This window comes from Porites lutea, chromosome 4 (assembly GCF_958299795.1).
Source record: "Porites lutea chromosome 4, jaPorLute2.1, whole genome shotgun sequence".
In the NCBI taxonomy this organism is placed as follows: Eukaryota; Metazoa; Cnidaria; class Anthozoa; order Scleractinia; family Poritidae; genus Porites; species Porites lutea.
This window is the reverse complement of record NC_133204.1, coordinates 12393281-12406481: the sequence shown is the minus strand read 5'-3', so window position 1 is coordinate 12406481 and position 13201 is coordinate 12393281. Positions and strand designations below refer to the sequence as shown.

The 13201-nt window shown below is 38.7% G+C and overlaps 3 protein-coding genes across 3 annotated transcripts; all 3 read right to left on the bottom strand.

Moving 5' to 3' along the window:
- Positions 1–152: 152 nt before the first annotated feature.
- Positions 153–1186, bottom strand: LOC140934219 (uncharacterized). The gene has a single exon (XM_073383883.1). It carries the CDS (start codon positions 1116–1118, stop codon positions 153–155), a length of 966 nt encoding a protein of 321 aa, XP_073239984.1. The 5' UTR covers positions 1119–1186.
- A 2951-nt stretch (positions 1187–4137) lies between these two features.
- Positions 4138–6759, bottom strand: LOC140935943 (uncharacterized). The gene has a single exon (XM_073385517.1). It carries the CDS (start codon positions 6664–6666, stop codon positions 5638–5640), a length of 1029 nt encoding a protein of 342 aa, XP_073241618.1. The 5' UTR covers positions 6667–6759; the 3' UTR covers positions 4138–5637.
- A 3344-nt stretch (positions 6760–10103) lies between these two features.
- LOC140934218 (uncharacterized) lies at positions 10104–11169 on the bottom strand. The gene has a single exon (XM_073383882.1). The coding sequence runs from the start codon at positions 11121–11123 to the stop codon at positions 10104–10106; it is 1020 nt and encodes a 339-aa protein (XP_073239983.1). The 5' UTR covers positions 11124–11169.
- Between the last annotated feature and the right edge of the window lie 2032 nt (positions 11170–13201).

Genomic DNA, 13201 nt, shown 5'->3' with positions numbered 1-13201 from the left:
AAGTGGTTTAAAAAGGGCACGAGATTAGAGCAATCCTGCACGGTATATCTAAACACTATTAGGGATACCATTGCATTTCAAATCATGCACGTACAAAACTTTAAATTGCGGAGATAACTGTATCGATGGTTTCGGTTCTCCTCTATGTCTTTTCAGCAGCGACAATAATTTTTGAAATAATGTTTAGCAATTTCTTTAAACTTTGGAAAACGCCAGCAATAGACCAAAGGTTTTCCCACAGAATACAAATAAAGGAGAGTTATTTCCACCCCTGTAGACACAAGAAACATTCGAGAATAAGAGTAACACTCGATACAAAAGTATAACAAGAAAAACACGACCATAAATGGTGTGATAAAGAACAAAGAGAAGCTAATCACAAACGCCATAGATTTCCCCAAGCGTCTTTCGGCGTCAGCAAATTGTTCTTGGTGGGTGACGCGAACTGAACCGCGCGAGATTCGCTCTTGCCATTCCCTGTAGTTGCGGCGAAGACGATAAACAATTAGGCCGTAAAAACAAAAGGTTATCTGCAAGATAACGAACATTTGCACGATGAAAATGATCGTTACAATGAAAATACTGTTTTGAAGGCAGGACATTAGGATTCCGAAACAAATGAAGTACAACCAAAGCACAGAGATCGCCAGTGATATTCTTCCACGACTCATGACGAATTTGTAGCTCAAAGGTCTCATCACTGCGAATAGTCTATCAATGGAAAGCAGAAAAATGTGTGCCAGTGACGTTCCAACAAATATCGCTGCCAGTGACATGATTACGTGAAATGACAAGGCGGAAGTTTGCGTTACCGCTTGCGAAAATAACCAATACACTTGCATGGGGGCAAGAACGACTCCAGCGAGTAAATCAGCGACTGCCATGCATTGAAGAATCAAGTTTGAAGGCCAGCTATGCAAGTTTTTAAAAGGGTCTTTCCATACGGCGTAAATAACAAAGGCGTTACCGAAGATTATAAAAGGGCTGATCAAGCACAAGACGACTCCTTGGAGCCATGCATAAGTGATGAAGTCTTCTCTGTTGTGTTTTATATAAGCGTTTACCACATCGTCGATGCCTAAGTACCAAAAATCAGTACTGTTGAGTAGAGCTGCCATATCTTCTTTGTGATTCTTAGGATCTCAGTTCGGTTGTATTCCTTTTGTATAGTGTTTGGTCAGTTGCTCAATTGACCACTCCAGAAAATACCATAACACACCATAATGCTCTTTGTTTGTCACCCCAAAATTTTGCATAAGCATTGTCTTCAGTTTCTCTTGGTTGTTAAAATGGCCCCAAAGAGAAACTGAAAACAATGCTTATGCAAAATTTTGGGGTGACAAACAAAGAGCATTATGGTGTGTTATGGTATTTTCTGGAGTGGTCAATCGTAATTATGCAAGGTCCCTTTTGTCACTACACTCCCCCGAACGGACTTTTAACCGCAAGCTTACAGACGTAACAAACCCGTTGTTGTTTGCTGTTTTATTTGTTTGATTGTTTTATTATCATATTGCCATTTACATTAAATATTCACACAAAATTTAGAAAAATGTGGCAAGGGAGCTCATGGAAGCGAATAAGGCTTATGAAAAGGACCACCTTCAAATATATATGACTTCATCACTTAAATAAAATACCGACATAAGCAAGACAATTTGACTAAACACATAGGAAATAATCATAAGGCTGAACGTGCATGCGCAAAAAAGAAAAAGGAAAAGTGAGAAAAAATAATGCAAAAATACGAGAAAAAACGCAGCGAAAGAAGCGAAAAAGTACACGTAAGCATCAAGAGAAGTAAAACATGCTTATACCAAGAGAAATGACTTTAGTTTGAAAGTGAACACAGCAATACAAGAGGCATTCTGACTTTCAGAGCTAAGAGAATTAAATATTTTGGGCCCTTGAAAATGAAGTGAAAATTTCCTTACATTATTTTGTCCTTCAGTAGGGCAAACGTAAGGAATTCTTACTTCTGCTGTCTTCTGCCTCCTTGAAAAATATCCAGTTTGTCAAGTTTGTCTTTTGTTAGAGTGAACTATTGTGAGGAGCATGCGCACTAAAAAGCTTTCTTTCATTTTGTTGTGTAGTTACATTTGGTTCACTGGAAGGCTAAATATGCTGGTATAGGGGAAGCTGTACAATCTGGCGATGCTGATGGCTTATGTGTTTTAGGATTCTTCTTAAAGGTAACATGGTTCCCATGACGATCCAATGGTAGTCGATTGTTAAAACTGCTGATTAACCATAGCTTGAGTATGAGACGGGGTTTCTGGGGGAAAGGAGCAAAAGAGAAGAAACTTCTGGAATTGTGACTTGGGCAGGGAAAAAATTGGCCAATAGCTGATCATGACCGGCGCGTCCCTGGTAACGAACCTAGAAACAACTGCGGGAAACATTTTGACCCCAGTTCCCTTCTCGTTTCTAAAGTGGCGAATTTATTCCACTACTTCTAAGACAGTGTCCTTCAGGAGGCGGAATCTTAGAGACACGCTCCAAAAAAGGAGCCAGTCGCTTAATTGCGGACGCGAGAGGAGCCCGCCATCCTAGTCAAGTTGTTATTACGCATGTGTCGCACGTACGTAGCCAGCTTTCGTTTGGACCGTTAAGATTGAATAAAATGCACAGAACACAATTTGATCACGCGCGTTTGGACCTATCACTCGTAATGTGATCACGCTTGTGTTGACCATTTGTCACGTGAAACTTACGCAAAGCACATCGTTGGAGCTACAGTGTTTTGATCTTCGATCGTTGTCGCCCAGACTCCGTAACCTTTGGTTATTACAAGTATAATATTAAGGATGAACAGAAGATAAGTCGAAGTGAACTGGTGTAGTCAGTAGAAGGTTAGGACCTTGTTAGAAGCCCATTATGAAAGAACTGTCACCTGTGCATCGCTTATGATAAGTTTTCTTTATCTTATAAGGCACATTTATTTTGTGTATACTTTTTCCATCTCATATATAATACTGACTTAATATGGTGGAGAGGGGAAGGGTTGAATTATGTGGGCATAGAAACTAGTTTGGCAGGGTAGTAAAAAGTAGGTAGTTCACTAGTGTCCACAATTAGTTTACACAGGGTCATAGGCTATGTATGTTGACGTGTTAATAGGAAATTATTATTATTATCATCATCATTATTATTATCATTGTCACTGTCATTAATTATCATCATTATTGTTTTTGTTGTCAACAAAACGTCCCTATTGTGTGTTATTTGCAGGTTGGAGCAGAAAATGCAAGCCTAAAGCCAATAACGGATTTGCTTCCAAAATTGAAAAATCCTGTAAGATTGTTTTTCATCAACGCTAATAATTGATTTTTTTTCTTTATCTTCAATTTTAGCTTTCATTAGCCTATGCCATATCAGCAACTGGATAAATGTAGGTTTCCAAAATCATTTTGTATTTTTTCCAATTTTGTTTCGCGTACAGAAAAGCTCGGAGCCTGTTCCTGCCTAATTAGACTTGAAAGCAATCTTACCTTCAGGTAATAATGAAAAAAATACAACACCTAAAGTTGATACATTTTTAAGATAATGTACAACCTCACCGACGGTAATTAATTTCCTAAAACCCCTTTAAATCCTCTTTATAACTGTACAAGGTTAGGCTGAGACGGGCGTTTTCTTTCATTTGCTCGTACTTAAGCCATAACACCTAAACCTTGGATCTTGTTTTTCCAATCCCTTGACCTCTATATAATCTGATCATTCTTGTTTAAAAAAATAATGACACTAATGTTAAAAGACTCCTATGTCTATGTCAAGACAAACTCCCTAGATCCAACAAATGCAATGAGAATCGAATTCGACAATATGCAACGTCGTATTCAAGCATTCTATCGTATTAAAACAAAATCCTGACTTTATATAAGGGTAACACAATTACTGGTAAACCAGGTTTTCATTGTGGCGCGCGCCCACTGGGTTAAGAATTTCAACTGGCCAGAGGCAAACCAGGTGGCTATTTAATTATAAGCAAAACAGAGGAGTTGAACTCGGGGCTACCAAGGACAATTAAACCCAACTGTCGGTTAGGAAGGGGATTGAACCCGAGGTCTACGGATTACAATTTCAGCACTCTAACCACTCGGCCACTCTGCCTCCCTTTAAGCCGCAGTATTCATAAAATGTTTTATTTTGTTTTTCTTTTAGATGGAAGCTTTTAGGGGAGTTGATGACCGTTTTGGCAATAAAATGGTTGGAAACCATCGTCCACCATGTCCCCTTCATTCTCGTACAGTTTCAGCTACCTTCAAGTGAAAGAATGACAAAATTGCTTACATTGTGAGAATGACTGCGTGTGTTTTAATACATTCTATTTCAGCTTCTTATAATTAATTAGTTTGCCTTACTATTATACCTCTTTTTTAACAAGCTCAAAGAACTACCAGGAAATATAAAGATTCCGCTGAACGTTGTTGACTGTATTTGTTGTCTGTTAAAAGGCCTGTATTAACGGTAATGCCACTCTCCTCTGCAGTCGGGGCCTGTTCGGGTCGTCAGGGGGCTGGGGAGAGGGAAAAATGAAATCACGCGGGCGCAGCCTGGGGATTACTATGTTTTTTATTTACGTATTAGCCTGAGTATCAGACCTTCCTAACGGGCTAAGGGAGAGGAGATTTTAGATGGGGGAGGGGGGGCGATGGGTATACTCAGGCTATTTATGTATTGGGATACCCAGCAAGAGCCTCTGCGGAGGAGAGAGAGGTAATGGGCAAACATGTCTTTCACTTACACCAGAGGTAGACTGAAATGTCACAGCTGATGTCAGCCGTCTCTCCATCCCCCTCCAGTCTGGCGTTGACGCTCAAGGAGAAAAAAATAGATACGCGCACTCGAATTAAAGCCTTAACAGCTAGTATGCAATAAATCCTTCGTTGTACAGTTGATCTTTTTTTAAGTTTTAAAGAAGAAAATCAGTAACCTGCGTACTCACAGCCTTCACCCGTTGATCAGTTCTACTCATTTCGTTTTGTTTGCCAGTAGCTGCTTTTTTTCTCATTAATTTGATGTCTTAAAATTTGAGGTACAATCTACGTTTAATTAATGCAAATGTATATCGTTATACTCTCTGGGAGTATTCCAAACCTTTCCACCGTTCATTTGAATGGTTTGACCACTCATATGACGTTCTCTATCAAAACCTGCATAAGTTAGACACTAGAGTATTCCTCAAGGGTGTCTCCGCCTAATACGGGTTTTACTGCATGCACTTCAACTAGTGAAATCACTACCCTTTCATACTAACCTGAAACCTAAAATAGGCACTCTTCTCGGGCGGAGCCTCCGGGTTTTGGCCTTTTGATAAGTGTATAAGGGTCAAATTGTGCAAAAGTCTTTTGGACGAGTTATGAAATAAAAACGCAGTATACGTTTTCTATCTGTCTAGCCCAACTCAGAACTGAGTTCTATCATCACAGTCATTCAAAATTTTTTTCTTTTAGGGCAATATGACTGAGCTTAACTGTAGCGTTTTCTTACTGATTACTTATCTAACGTAACCCTATAAAGTGGTTTAAAAAGGGTACGAGATTAGAGCTCCTGCAAGGTCTATCTAAACACTATTAGGGATACCCAGAGCTCTGAGGGATACCATTACATTTCAAATCATGCACGTACAAAACTTTAAATTGCGGAGATAACTGTATCGATAGTTTCGGTTGTCCCATATGTCTTTTCTGCTGCAATGCGGCAGCGACAATAATTTTTAAAATAATGTTTAGCAATTTCCTTAAACTTTGGGAAACGCCAGCAATAGACCAAAGGTTTTCCCACAGAATACAAATAAAGGAGAGTGATTTCCACCCCTGTAGCCACAAGAAACATCCGAGAATAAGAATAACACTCGATACAGAAGTATAATAAGAAAAACACGACCATAAATGGTGTGATAAAAAAGAAAGAGAAGCTAATCACAAACGCCATAGATTTCCCCAAGCGTCTTTCGGCGTCAGCAAATTGTTCTTGGTGGGTGACGCGAACTGAACCGTGCGTGATTCGCTCACGCCATTCCCTGTAGTTGCGGCGAAGACGATAAACAATTAGGCCGTAAAAACAAAAGGTTATCTGCAAGATAACGAACATTTGCACGTTGAAAATGATCGTTACAATGAAAATACTGTTTTGAAGGCAGGACATTAGGATTCCGAAACAAATGAAGTACAACCACAGCACAGAGATCGCCAGTGATATTCTTCCACGACTCATGACGAATTTGTAGCTCAAAGGTCTCATCACTGCGAATAGTCTATCAATGGAAAGCAGAAAAATGTGTGCCAGTGACGTTCCAACAAATATCGCTGCCAGTGACATGATTACGTGAAATGACAAGGCGGAAGTTTGCGTTACCGCTTGCGAAAATAACCAATACACTTGCATGGGGGCAAGAACGACTCCAGCGAGTAAATCAGCGACTGCCATGCATTGAAGAATCAAGTTTGAAGGCCAGCTATGCAAGTTTTTAAATGGGTCTTTCCACACGGCGTAAATAACAAAGACGTTGCCGAAGATTATAAAAGGGCTGATCAAGCACAAGACGACTCCTTGGAGCCATGCATAAGTGATGAAGTCTTTTCTATTGTGTTTTATATAAGCGTTTACCACATCGTCGATGCCTAAGTACCAAAAATCAGTACTGTTGAGTAGAGCTGCCATATTTTCCTTGCGATGCTTAGGATCTCAGTTCGGTTGTATTCCTTTTGTCTGGTGTTTGGTCAGTTGCTCAATTGTACTACGCAGCTAGATATGCATGCAATTGGATCAGAAATCTCCGATTACACTATATGTCTTGTTTTGGCTTATTACACTCCTGTCATAAGCATATCTACAAATCCTCTTTAGCAAGTCAATTCTTGTTCTTTTTCCAGTTTTGTTTCACAAACACCAAATAATTAACATGCACGGCTGTCTTGTACATTTTTCATCAAAGAGAATTGATAATGATTCTCTCTTTTTTATTCAGGTTATATGTTTTTGGCAGCTTGCCTTATCAGCAGCCGCTTTCTGTGACAGCCTTATCTGATACAGTCTACGAAAAAAAACGGTTCGAAATAACAATATTTGGCTCAACTAAAAATTGTTTACCTTTAAGCCCAAGTGAGACAAACCAATATGTAATTTCAAACATGAGTTATCAGCTGCTCGCGCCTAAACTAGCCTCAGATTTCTCAGGAGTGCTCAACGACCAAGTTTTCAAATAAGGTTTATTTCGTTTCCGAACAACAAACTGGCACTTTTGAAGCGGTTTATGGTTAATAATTATCTTTCGTGGGAAAAAAATAGCCGCTCCTCAGAGCCAGCAAGGCAAAGTTCAAAGGATCCCTTTTGCCAGCAAGCAAATTCATTGAGGACCATAATCCCAGCCAGGAATATTTTATTTGTCATTGCTTTCTGCCAGCAATGTAGGATGAATATACTTTGCCAGCCAGCAAGTAGAAAAAGAAGAAACGTGACTTAACTAAATTTAACAAGATTTAATCAGCTACGTAATTCATTTTTTCATCCGCACGTCATATGATCGGTGTTATACTGGGCGTTAACTGCTTGAAGTTTTTCCCAGCAAAGCGATCACAAAAAGAGTGTATGAGCCAGGAAGTGGGCGTTGTGTGTCATCTCCCAGTTAAAAATAATTTAGGTAGAAAAAATCGCCAGCAAGCTATTATTCTTGACTAATTCCCAGCCAATTTTTATCTAAGATGCCATACTTCCCAGCCAGCATCACGATGCCTGAGGAACAGCTTTTTTCAGAATATCGGCTCCACTGAGTACTCCTGATTTCTCTCTTTTTCATCTGATTAATTAGTAGGGCATTAAACCTCTTTTTGTAATTATAGTTTTTAAATATCTTTCAATAGAAGTCTAGCAAACTAAAAAGCACTTTAATTTACAAAAAAATGGCGTTCAGAAGGAAAAGCTTTTCCAGAGATTTTGGGCTGTTACCCTTCTTGCCATATCGGATTTAATCTGAGTGTGATGAGGTGTTCGTCATACTTGGTACTATCATAATGGAAAAAATATTTTTTTCATTATGATTTAAATACAGAGCGCCAAAAACGATCAACAAGTCAAAAATTAGAACGCATATATATCACATGCATTATATACGTTGGGAGTTGACTTACTCAAATCTCTTACTCTGACACGTACAGTTAAATCCGTTTCAAAGACTTTGTACTACCCAATACTATTTAAAAAGAAATCGATAGAAAAGAGTTATTTTGCAATTTAAACAACCTTAAAGACAATAAGGCGTCTGGCGAGCGTCGCCTGTTGTACCAAGAACTGAAGAAGAGGGAGTAAACAATGTATGCCATCCTAAAGAGCTTTCCAGTCAGTTTTAATGAACAATCCAATAAATATCACCACAAAATTTGTAACTGGTTTCTAAAATCACAACATATTCAAGTGTCAATCTAAAACGAGCACGACATTATTAACCATTGTAAAATTGTTTTCAACTACTATACATTCAGCACTCATTGGGTGGTGAATGTCACGGATGACAACCGTTAAGGTAACTTTTACGGATCTTTTCTATGGGTTTCTCTCGTTTCTCTCTATTCTGCCTTACACTACAAGCACCTAGAAAAGCCTTAAGTTTCTGATCCCTTTAAAAGGATATGAAAGAGTTGACAAAATATGAATAGAGTTTTTAGTTATTCAAATTATTACAAGACGATGAAAAGGAAAAATTCCAGTTTATCCTCCCACGCTCAAATAAAGACTCGGAATCAAATGTGTGTATTTTCTTTTGCTTTCGGTAATTCTTTTCTGTTTCGCCTTGCGATTCCCTCTGTACATTTTCTTCCATATATCATTTACGTAGTCGTAATTATATTTACGGTACTGCTTTCTAGCTTTTTTTCGGTTAGTGCCTGTGAAACTTTATCAAGGGTAAAGAAAAGCAATATATGCCATGATGTTGTCAAATTTCAAACACCAGCATCGAGAAAGAAGTAGTAAAGGTTACTGACAAATCCAGATTCTTGTTGTTGTACCATAAACATAAGGTACGTGAGAGTTTGCCACAGTCAGCCGACACTCAACTTCGAAACGAAAGCCAGTTTGGAATTTTCTATTCACTTAGCAAACGACTGATAACGCCATTTACCTTAGTTCTAGCTTTCCAAAAGCAAACCATAACTTGCACTGATGCTGTAGTATCCTTAGGTAAAAGGGTCGTAAAGGTTTGCGAAAAACAGCGATAAAAATGGTGCATCAATTTGTACATGCACATTTAAAGGTCTTTAAAGCAATACCTGGAAGTAAAGACATCGGCGACCACAAACTGAGTTGCGAGGATTGCGGAAAGCTAGTACGTATATTGTGAGTCGTAAGTCTGTCATCTGCGGGGGGGCGGGGATTATTTTATTTAGAAAAGATTCTGACCTAAAATACAAAGTGGAAAAGCTCAAGTACAAGAAGTTGGAGGTCATGGAGCCGAGGATCAAAAACAAATCCGTCTGACTTCCTGTTGGTGAATAAACTATCCTGGATCACTCCACACGAAGTTTTACAATTGTGATTGATTAATACAGTCTATCAAATATCAGTGAAGAATCACTAGGGGAGGGGAGGGGGCTTATAACTTTCTTCCCCTAAAAAGGAGGGCTTCAGAGAGAGGGGGGTTTAATAGAGGATTCACGGTATTACATTTTCATACCCAACAGCTCTGATAATAAGCGTTACTTTTTTAATGGGTTGCTAGCTTTTTTTAACAATAACTAGTAGCCTAATAAAGAGAGTTGGAGACTTATGTGAGAAGTTTATCTAAACTGTAATTTGGACGCGCCGAGTCCATTTTGATCTCAAAAAAATAAAATAAGAGGTGACACCAATTATCGTGATGTACTCGCTGATAACAAAAATATGGGATAAGTTGGGCGATAAAACTGGGCGATAGACTCTCAAAATTAGGTTGTTTACAAAATTTCAACTTGAAGAGTCTAAAAAGATTCAAACTTATTCCATATACATGCATATAACCTGATTATATTTCAAGCAGATTCAGTACACCAACTACTATAGCTAGCTTTATGAGGAAGCCCCCATTAATAATACGTGCGGATAAAAAATGAAGAGCGGTACCAATGCTAGAGTTTTGTATCAAAGGTTTTTGTTTGTTTGCATTTCCTTTTTGAATCACTGGAGCGGCGAACAATTGCCTGAAAATAGTGTTTGAAAATCTCCCTGTACTTTGAGATTCGCCAGCAGTAAATCAAAGGTCTTAACGCTGAATTCAGGAACAGGAGCGTTGTTTCAACCCCAACAAAGACGAAAACCATTTGTGGATGGAAGTAACACTGTCTGCAAAAGTATAGCAAGAAAATAAGCACAAAAAATGGTGTTATAAAAAATAAAGAAAAACAAATGACAAACGCTATGGATCTCGCCAAGCGCCCTTCCATGTGAGTGTACTGTTCTTGGTGAGTGACGTGAACGGAACCCCGTAAGATTCGCTGATGCCACTCTTTGTAATTTCTGCGAAGCCGATACACCATCACACCGTAAAAGCAAAATGTTAATTGCAAGGTAATGAACATTTGTACAATGAAAACGATATTCACAATGAAAAATCTGTCTTTAAGGCAGAGGAGCATAATTCCGAAACAAATGTAATATAACCAGAGGACAAGGACCGCCAAGCGTATCCTTCGACGAGTGGCAATGCATTTATGCCTGAAAGGTTTCATGATTGCGAAAAGCCTATCGACTGTGAGTAGCAAAACATGTGCTACCGAAACTCCAATAAGTATGGATGTTAGTGAAAGTATAATGTGAAACGACAAGGCGGAAGTCTGAGCTTCTAACTGCGAAAACAGCCAGTATTCTTGCATTGGAGCGAGTGCCAACCCAACGAGCAAATCAGCGACTACACTTGATTGAAGAAGCAAATGTGCTGGCCAAGAATGCAAGTTTTTGAAAGGGTCTCTCCATGATGCGTAAATAAGAAAGGCGTTGCCGAAGATTGTTAAGAAGCTGACGAAACACAAAACGACTCCTTGGATCCATGCAAAAGTAATAAATTCTTTTTGATGATTTGCTATGTACGCGTTCATCGCGGCGTCTATCCTTAAGTTCCAAAAATCAGTCCGATTGAATAAAGCAGCCATCTTACGCAGCTGCACGCCGAATGAAAACTCAATAGAAGTGCAGTTTATCTTTAGTTGCGCGCTGTCAGTCCTGGGTGTGTATAATTAAAATGTGGAAAAAATAAGAAAAAAGAGAATAAGTTAGACAATTGCAGGTGAAATCTTACAGGGCTATTGATGTTACTTCCAGTAATTAGCATGGAAATTATCTTTTAGCCAATTTTCAATTTCTGCCCATCTTGTGGGCTTGTGAAGATACAAACGACTTACCATGCGATATTTGGGCAGTTGTCTTTAATAAAGATAATACAATATTATTCAATGTATTGGCGCCTAATTGTATCAGTTGACGGTGAAATTGTAGAGAAAAGCGCCGGCAGCCAATGTCGTCCGAGTTACTATTTTAAAAAACTTTGATGAAAGCCATTATTTGTTTACTTTTGTAAAGGCTGGTGATTTGACAGAACATTGAAAACCAATCATGAATCTTAATCGTGGGGAACAGCTGCTAATAACTCGACTCGTATTTTTTATCTTACTTTTTTCATTGTTCCTAGGGGGCAGTTGTTGGATCTTTCTCAGTATCTGGAAATCAAACATCAGTTATCTGATTAAGAAAAGCTGCTCTTTCCATGCACAAAATTCAGTTGAAAGAAACAAGGCAAATTGGTAGAGTACTGGACAAACAATCAAAATTCGGGGGGTGAAGTGGAATAATGGGTGTTCGTAATTCTATTTTTCCCCCAACAAAAGTTTCGTTATTCCATTATTCCAGTCCAAAAAAGAAAATCAAGCCATTCGAAAAATGTAGTTATCCCGGACAAAAAAATCGTTTTTCCATTTTTCCTCCCAAAAGGTTCCCGTATATTTCATTACTCCAAGGCAAAAATTTTCTTTTTTCATATTCCGTCATTCCTCTTCAGCCCCCGATCAAAATGAAAATACAAGGTTTTGCAAGAATGAGTGAGTACTTGAGATAAACGTCATGTGAATTGGTTTTTACTATTCAACTTCTTTGCGATTCTCTGACAGGAGCGGAAACAGGCTGAGGAGTAGAAGACTCAATCCCTACCACAAAAAGAAAGAGAAGAGAAACAAAAGAAATAAAGAGAAAAATCTTTCAAGATCTGTGACTGGACAAGAAAAGGTGTCCCAGAATGCTTATCGATCCCGCTTAGTTCACCCCGCGTTACCAGACTCTTCTCTTGCTTAAACAGCGATGGCGGACAAAGATAAGAAAACTTGTAAACTGGCTCAGCGGATAAAAAATAACGATCGTTTACGAATGAAGGTTCGCGCTCACTTAGAAAAAGAAGCAAAGTGTCTTTTGAAGCCAGAAGAAAGAGAAGAATTAGCCAGGAAAGTGTACGAAATAAGATCTGTTATTTAATTGCTAACTGTAACAGTGCAATAAGAAGTTGCGCGGTCGATGTTTCGGGATTGGTTTGAAAAACAAAGAATCCCTGTAATAATTACTGAACCTCACTCAATAACACAGTCAGAGCGGATAGCGAAGTTTTTAAAGGCTTTTAAAGAGAACTCTTTTAAAGGGTACCTCACTCAGCTCACTGGAAGGGTCCGAAAGAAATGATAATTAAGAATCTTTTTAATCCTCCCAAGTATTTTAAACAGAATTATATGAAGTGTCTGATCTTGGAAGAAAGCGTCCTCGCCTGTTTGGTCCAAGGCATTCTGGAATGTCTGTTCACATAGATCCGGTTGGTACAAGTGCATGGAATAGGCTTTTTTATGCAGAAAAACTTTGGTTACTTTTTTCACCAGAACAACAGCTGACATTTTAGGACGGCATGATAGACACTGGCAGTCCAGAAGAAGTTATTGAGCAGATGAGAGGATTGTATCCAATGATAAAATGCAACTCCTGGCCTCAAGACTGTCAACTACTAGTTGTGTTTCAGTATCCTGGCGATGTTGTTTATGGTCCTTCAGGATGGTGACAATTCAAGCTCTGAAAATTAATCAAGGAACTAAAGTTGGACACTTAAAAAGCCTATGTTTAGTTTATTTGACATGATTATTTTTTGATTTAATGGGAAAATAAAACAAAATATTTAGAGGGCATGACTTCCCGAGTGAGC

Excerpts from the sequence above, each read along its gene's own strand:
- LOC140934218 (XM_073383882.1), bottom strand. The coding sequence starts at position 11,123 with ATGGCTGCTTTATTCAATCGGACTGATTTTTGGAACTTAAGGATAGAC.
- LOC140935943 (XM_073385517.1), bottom strand. The coding sequence starts at position 6,666 with ATGGCAGCTCTACTCAACAGTACTGATTTTTGGTACTTAGGCATCGAC.
- LOC140934219 (XM_073383883.1), bottom strand. The coding sequence starts at position 1,118 with ATGGCAGCTCTACTCAACAGTACTGATTTTTGGTACTTAGGCATCGAC.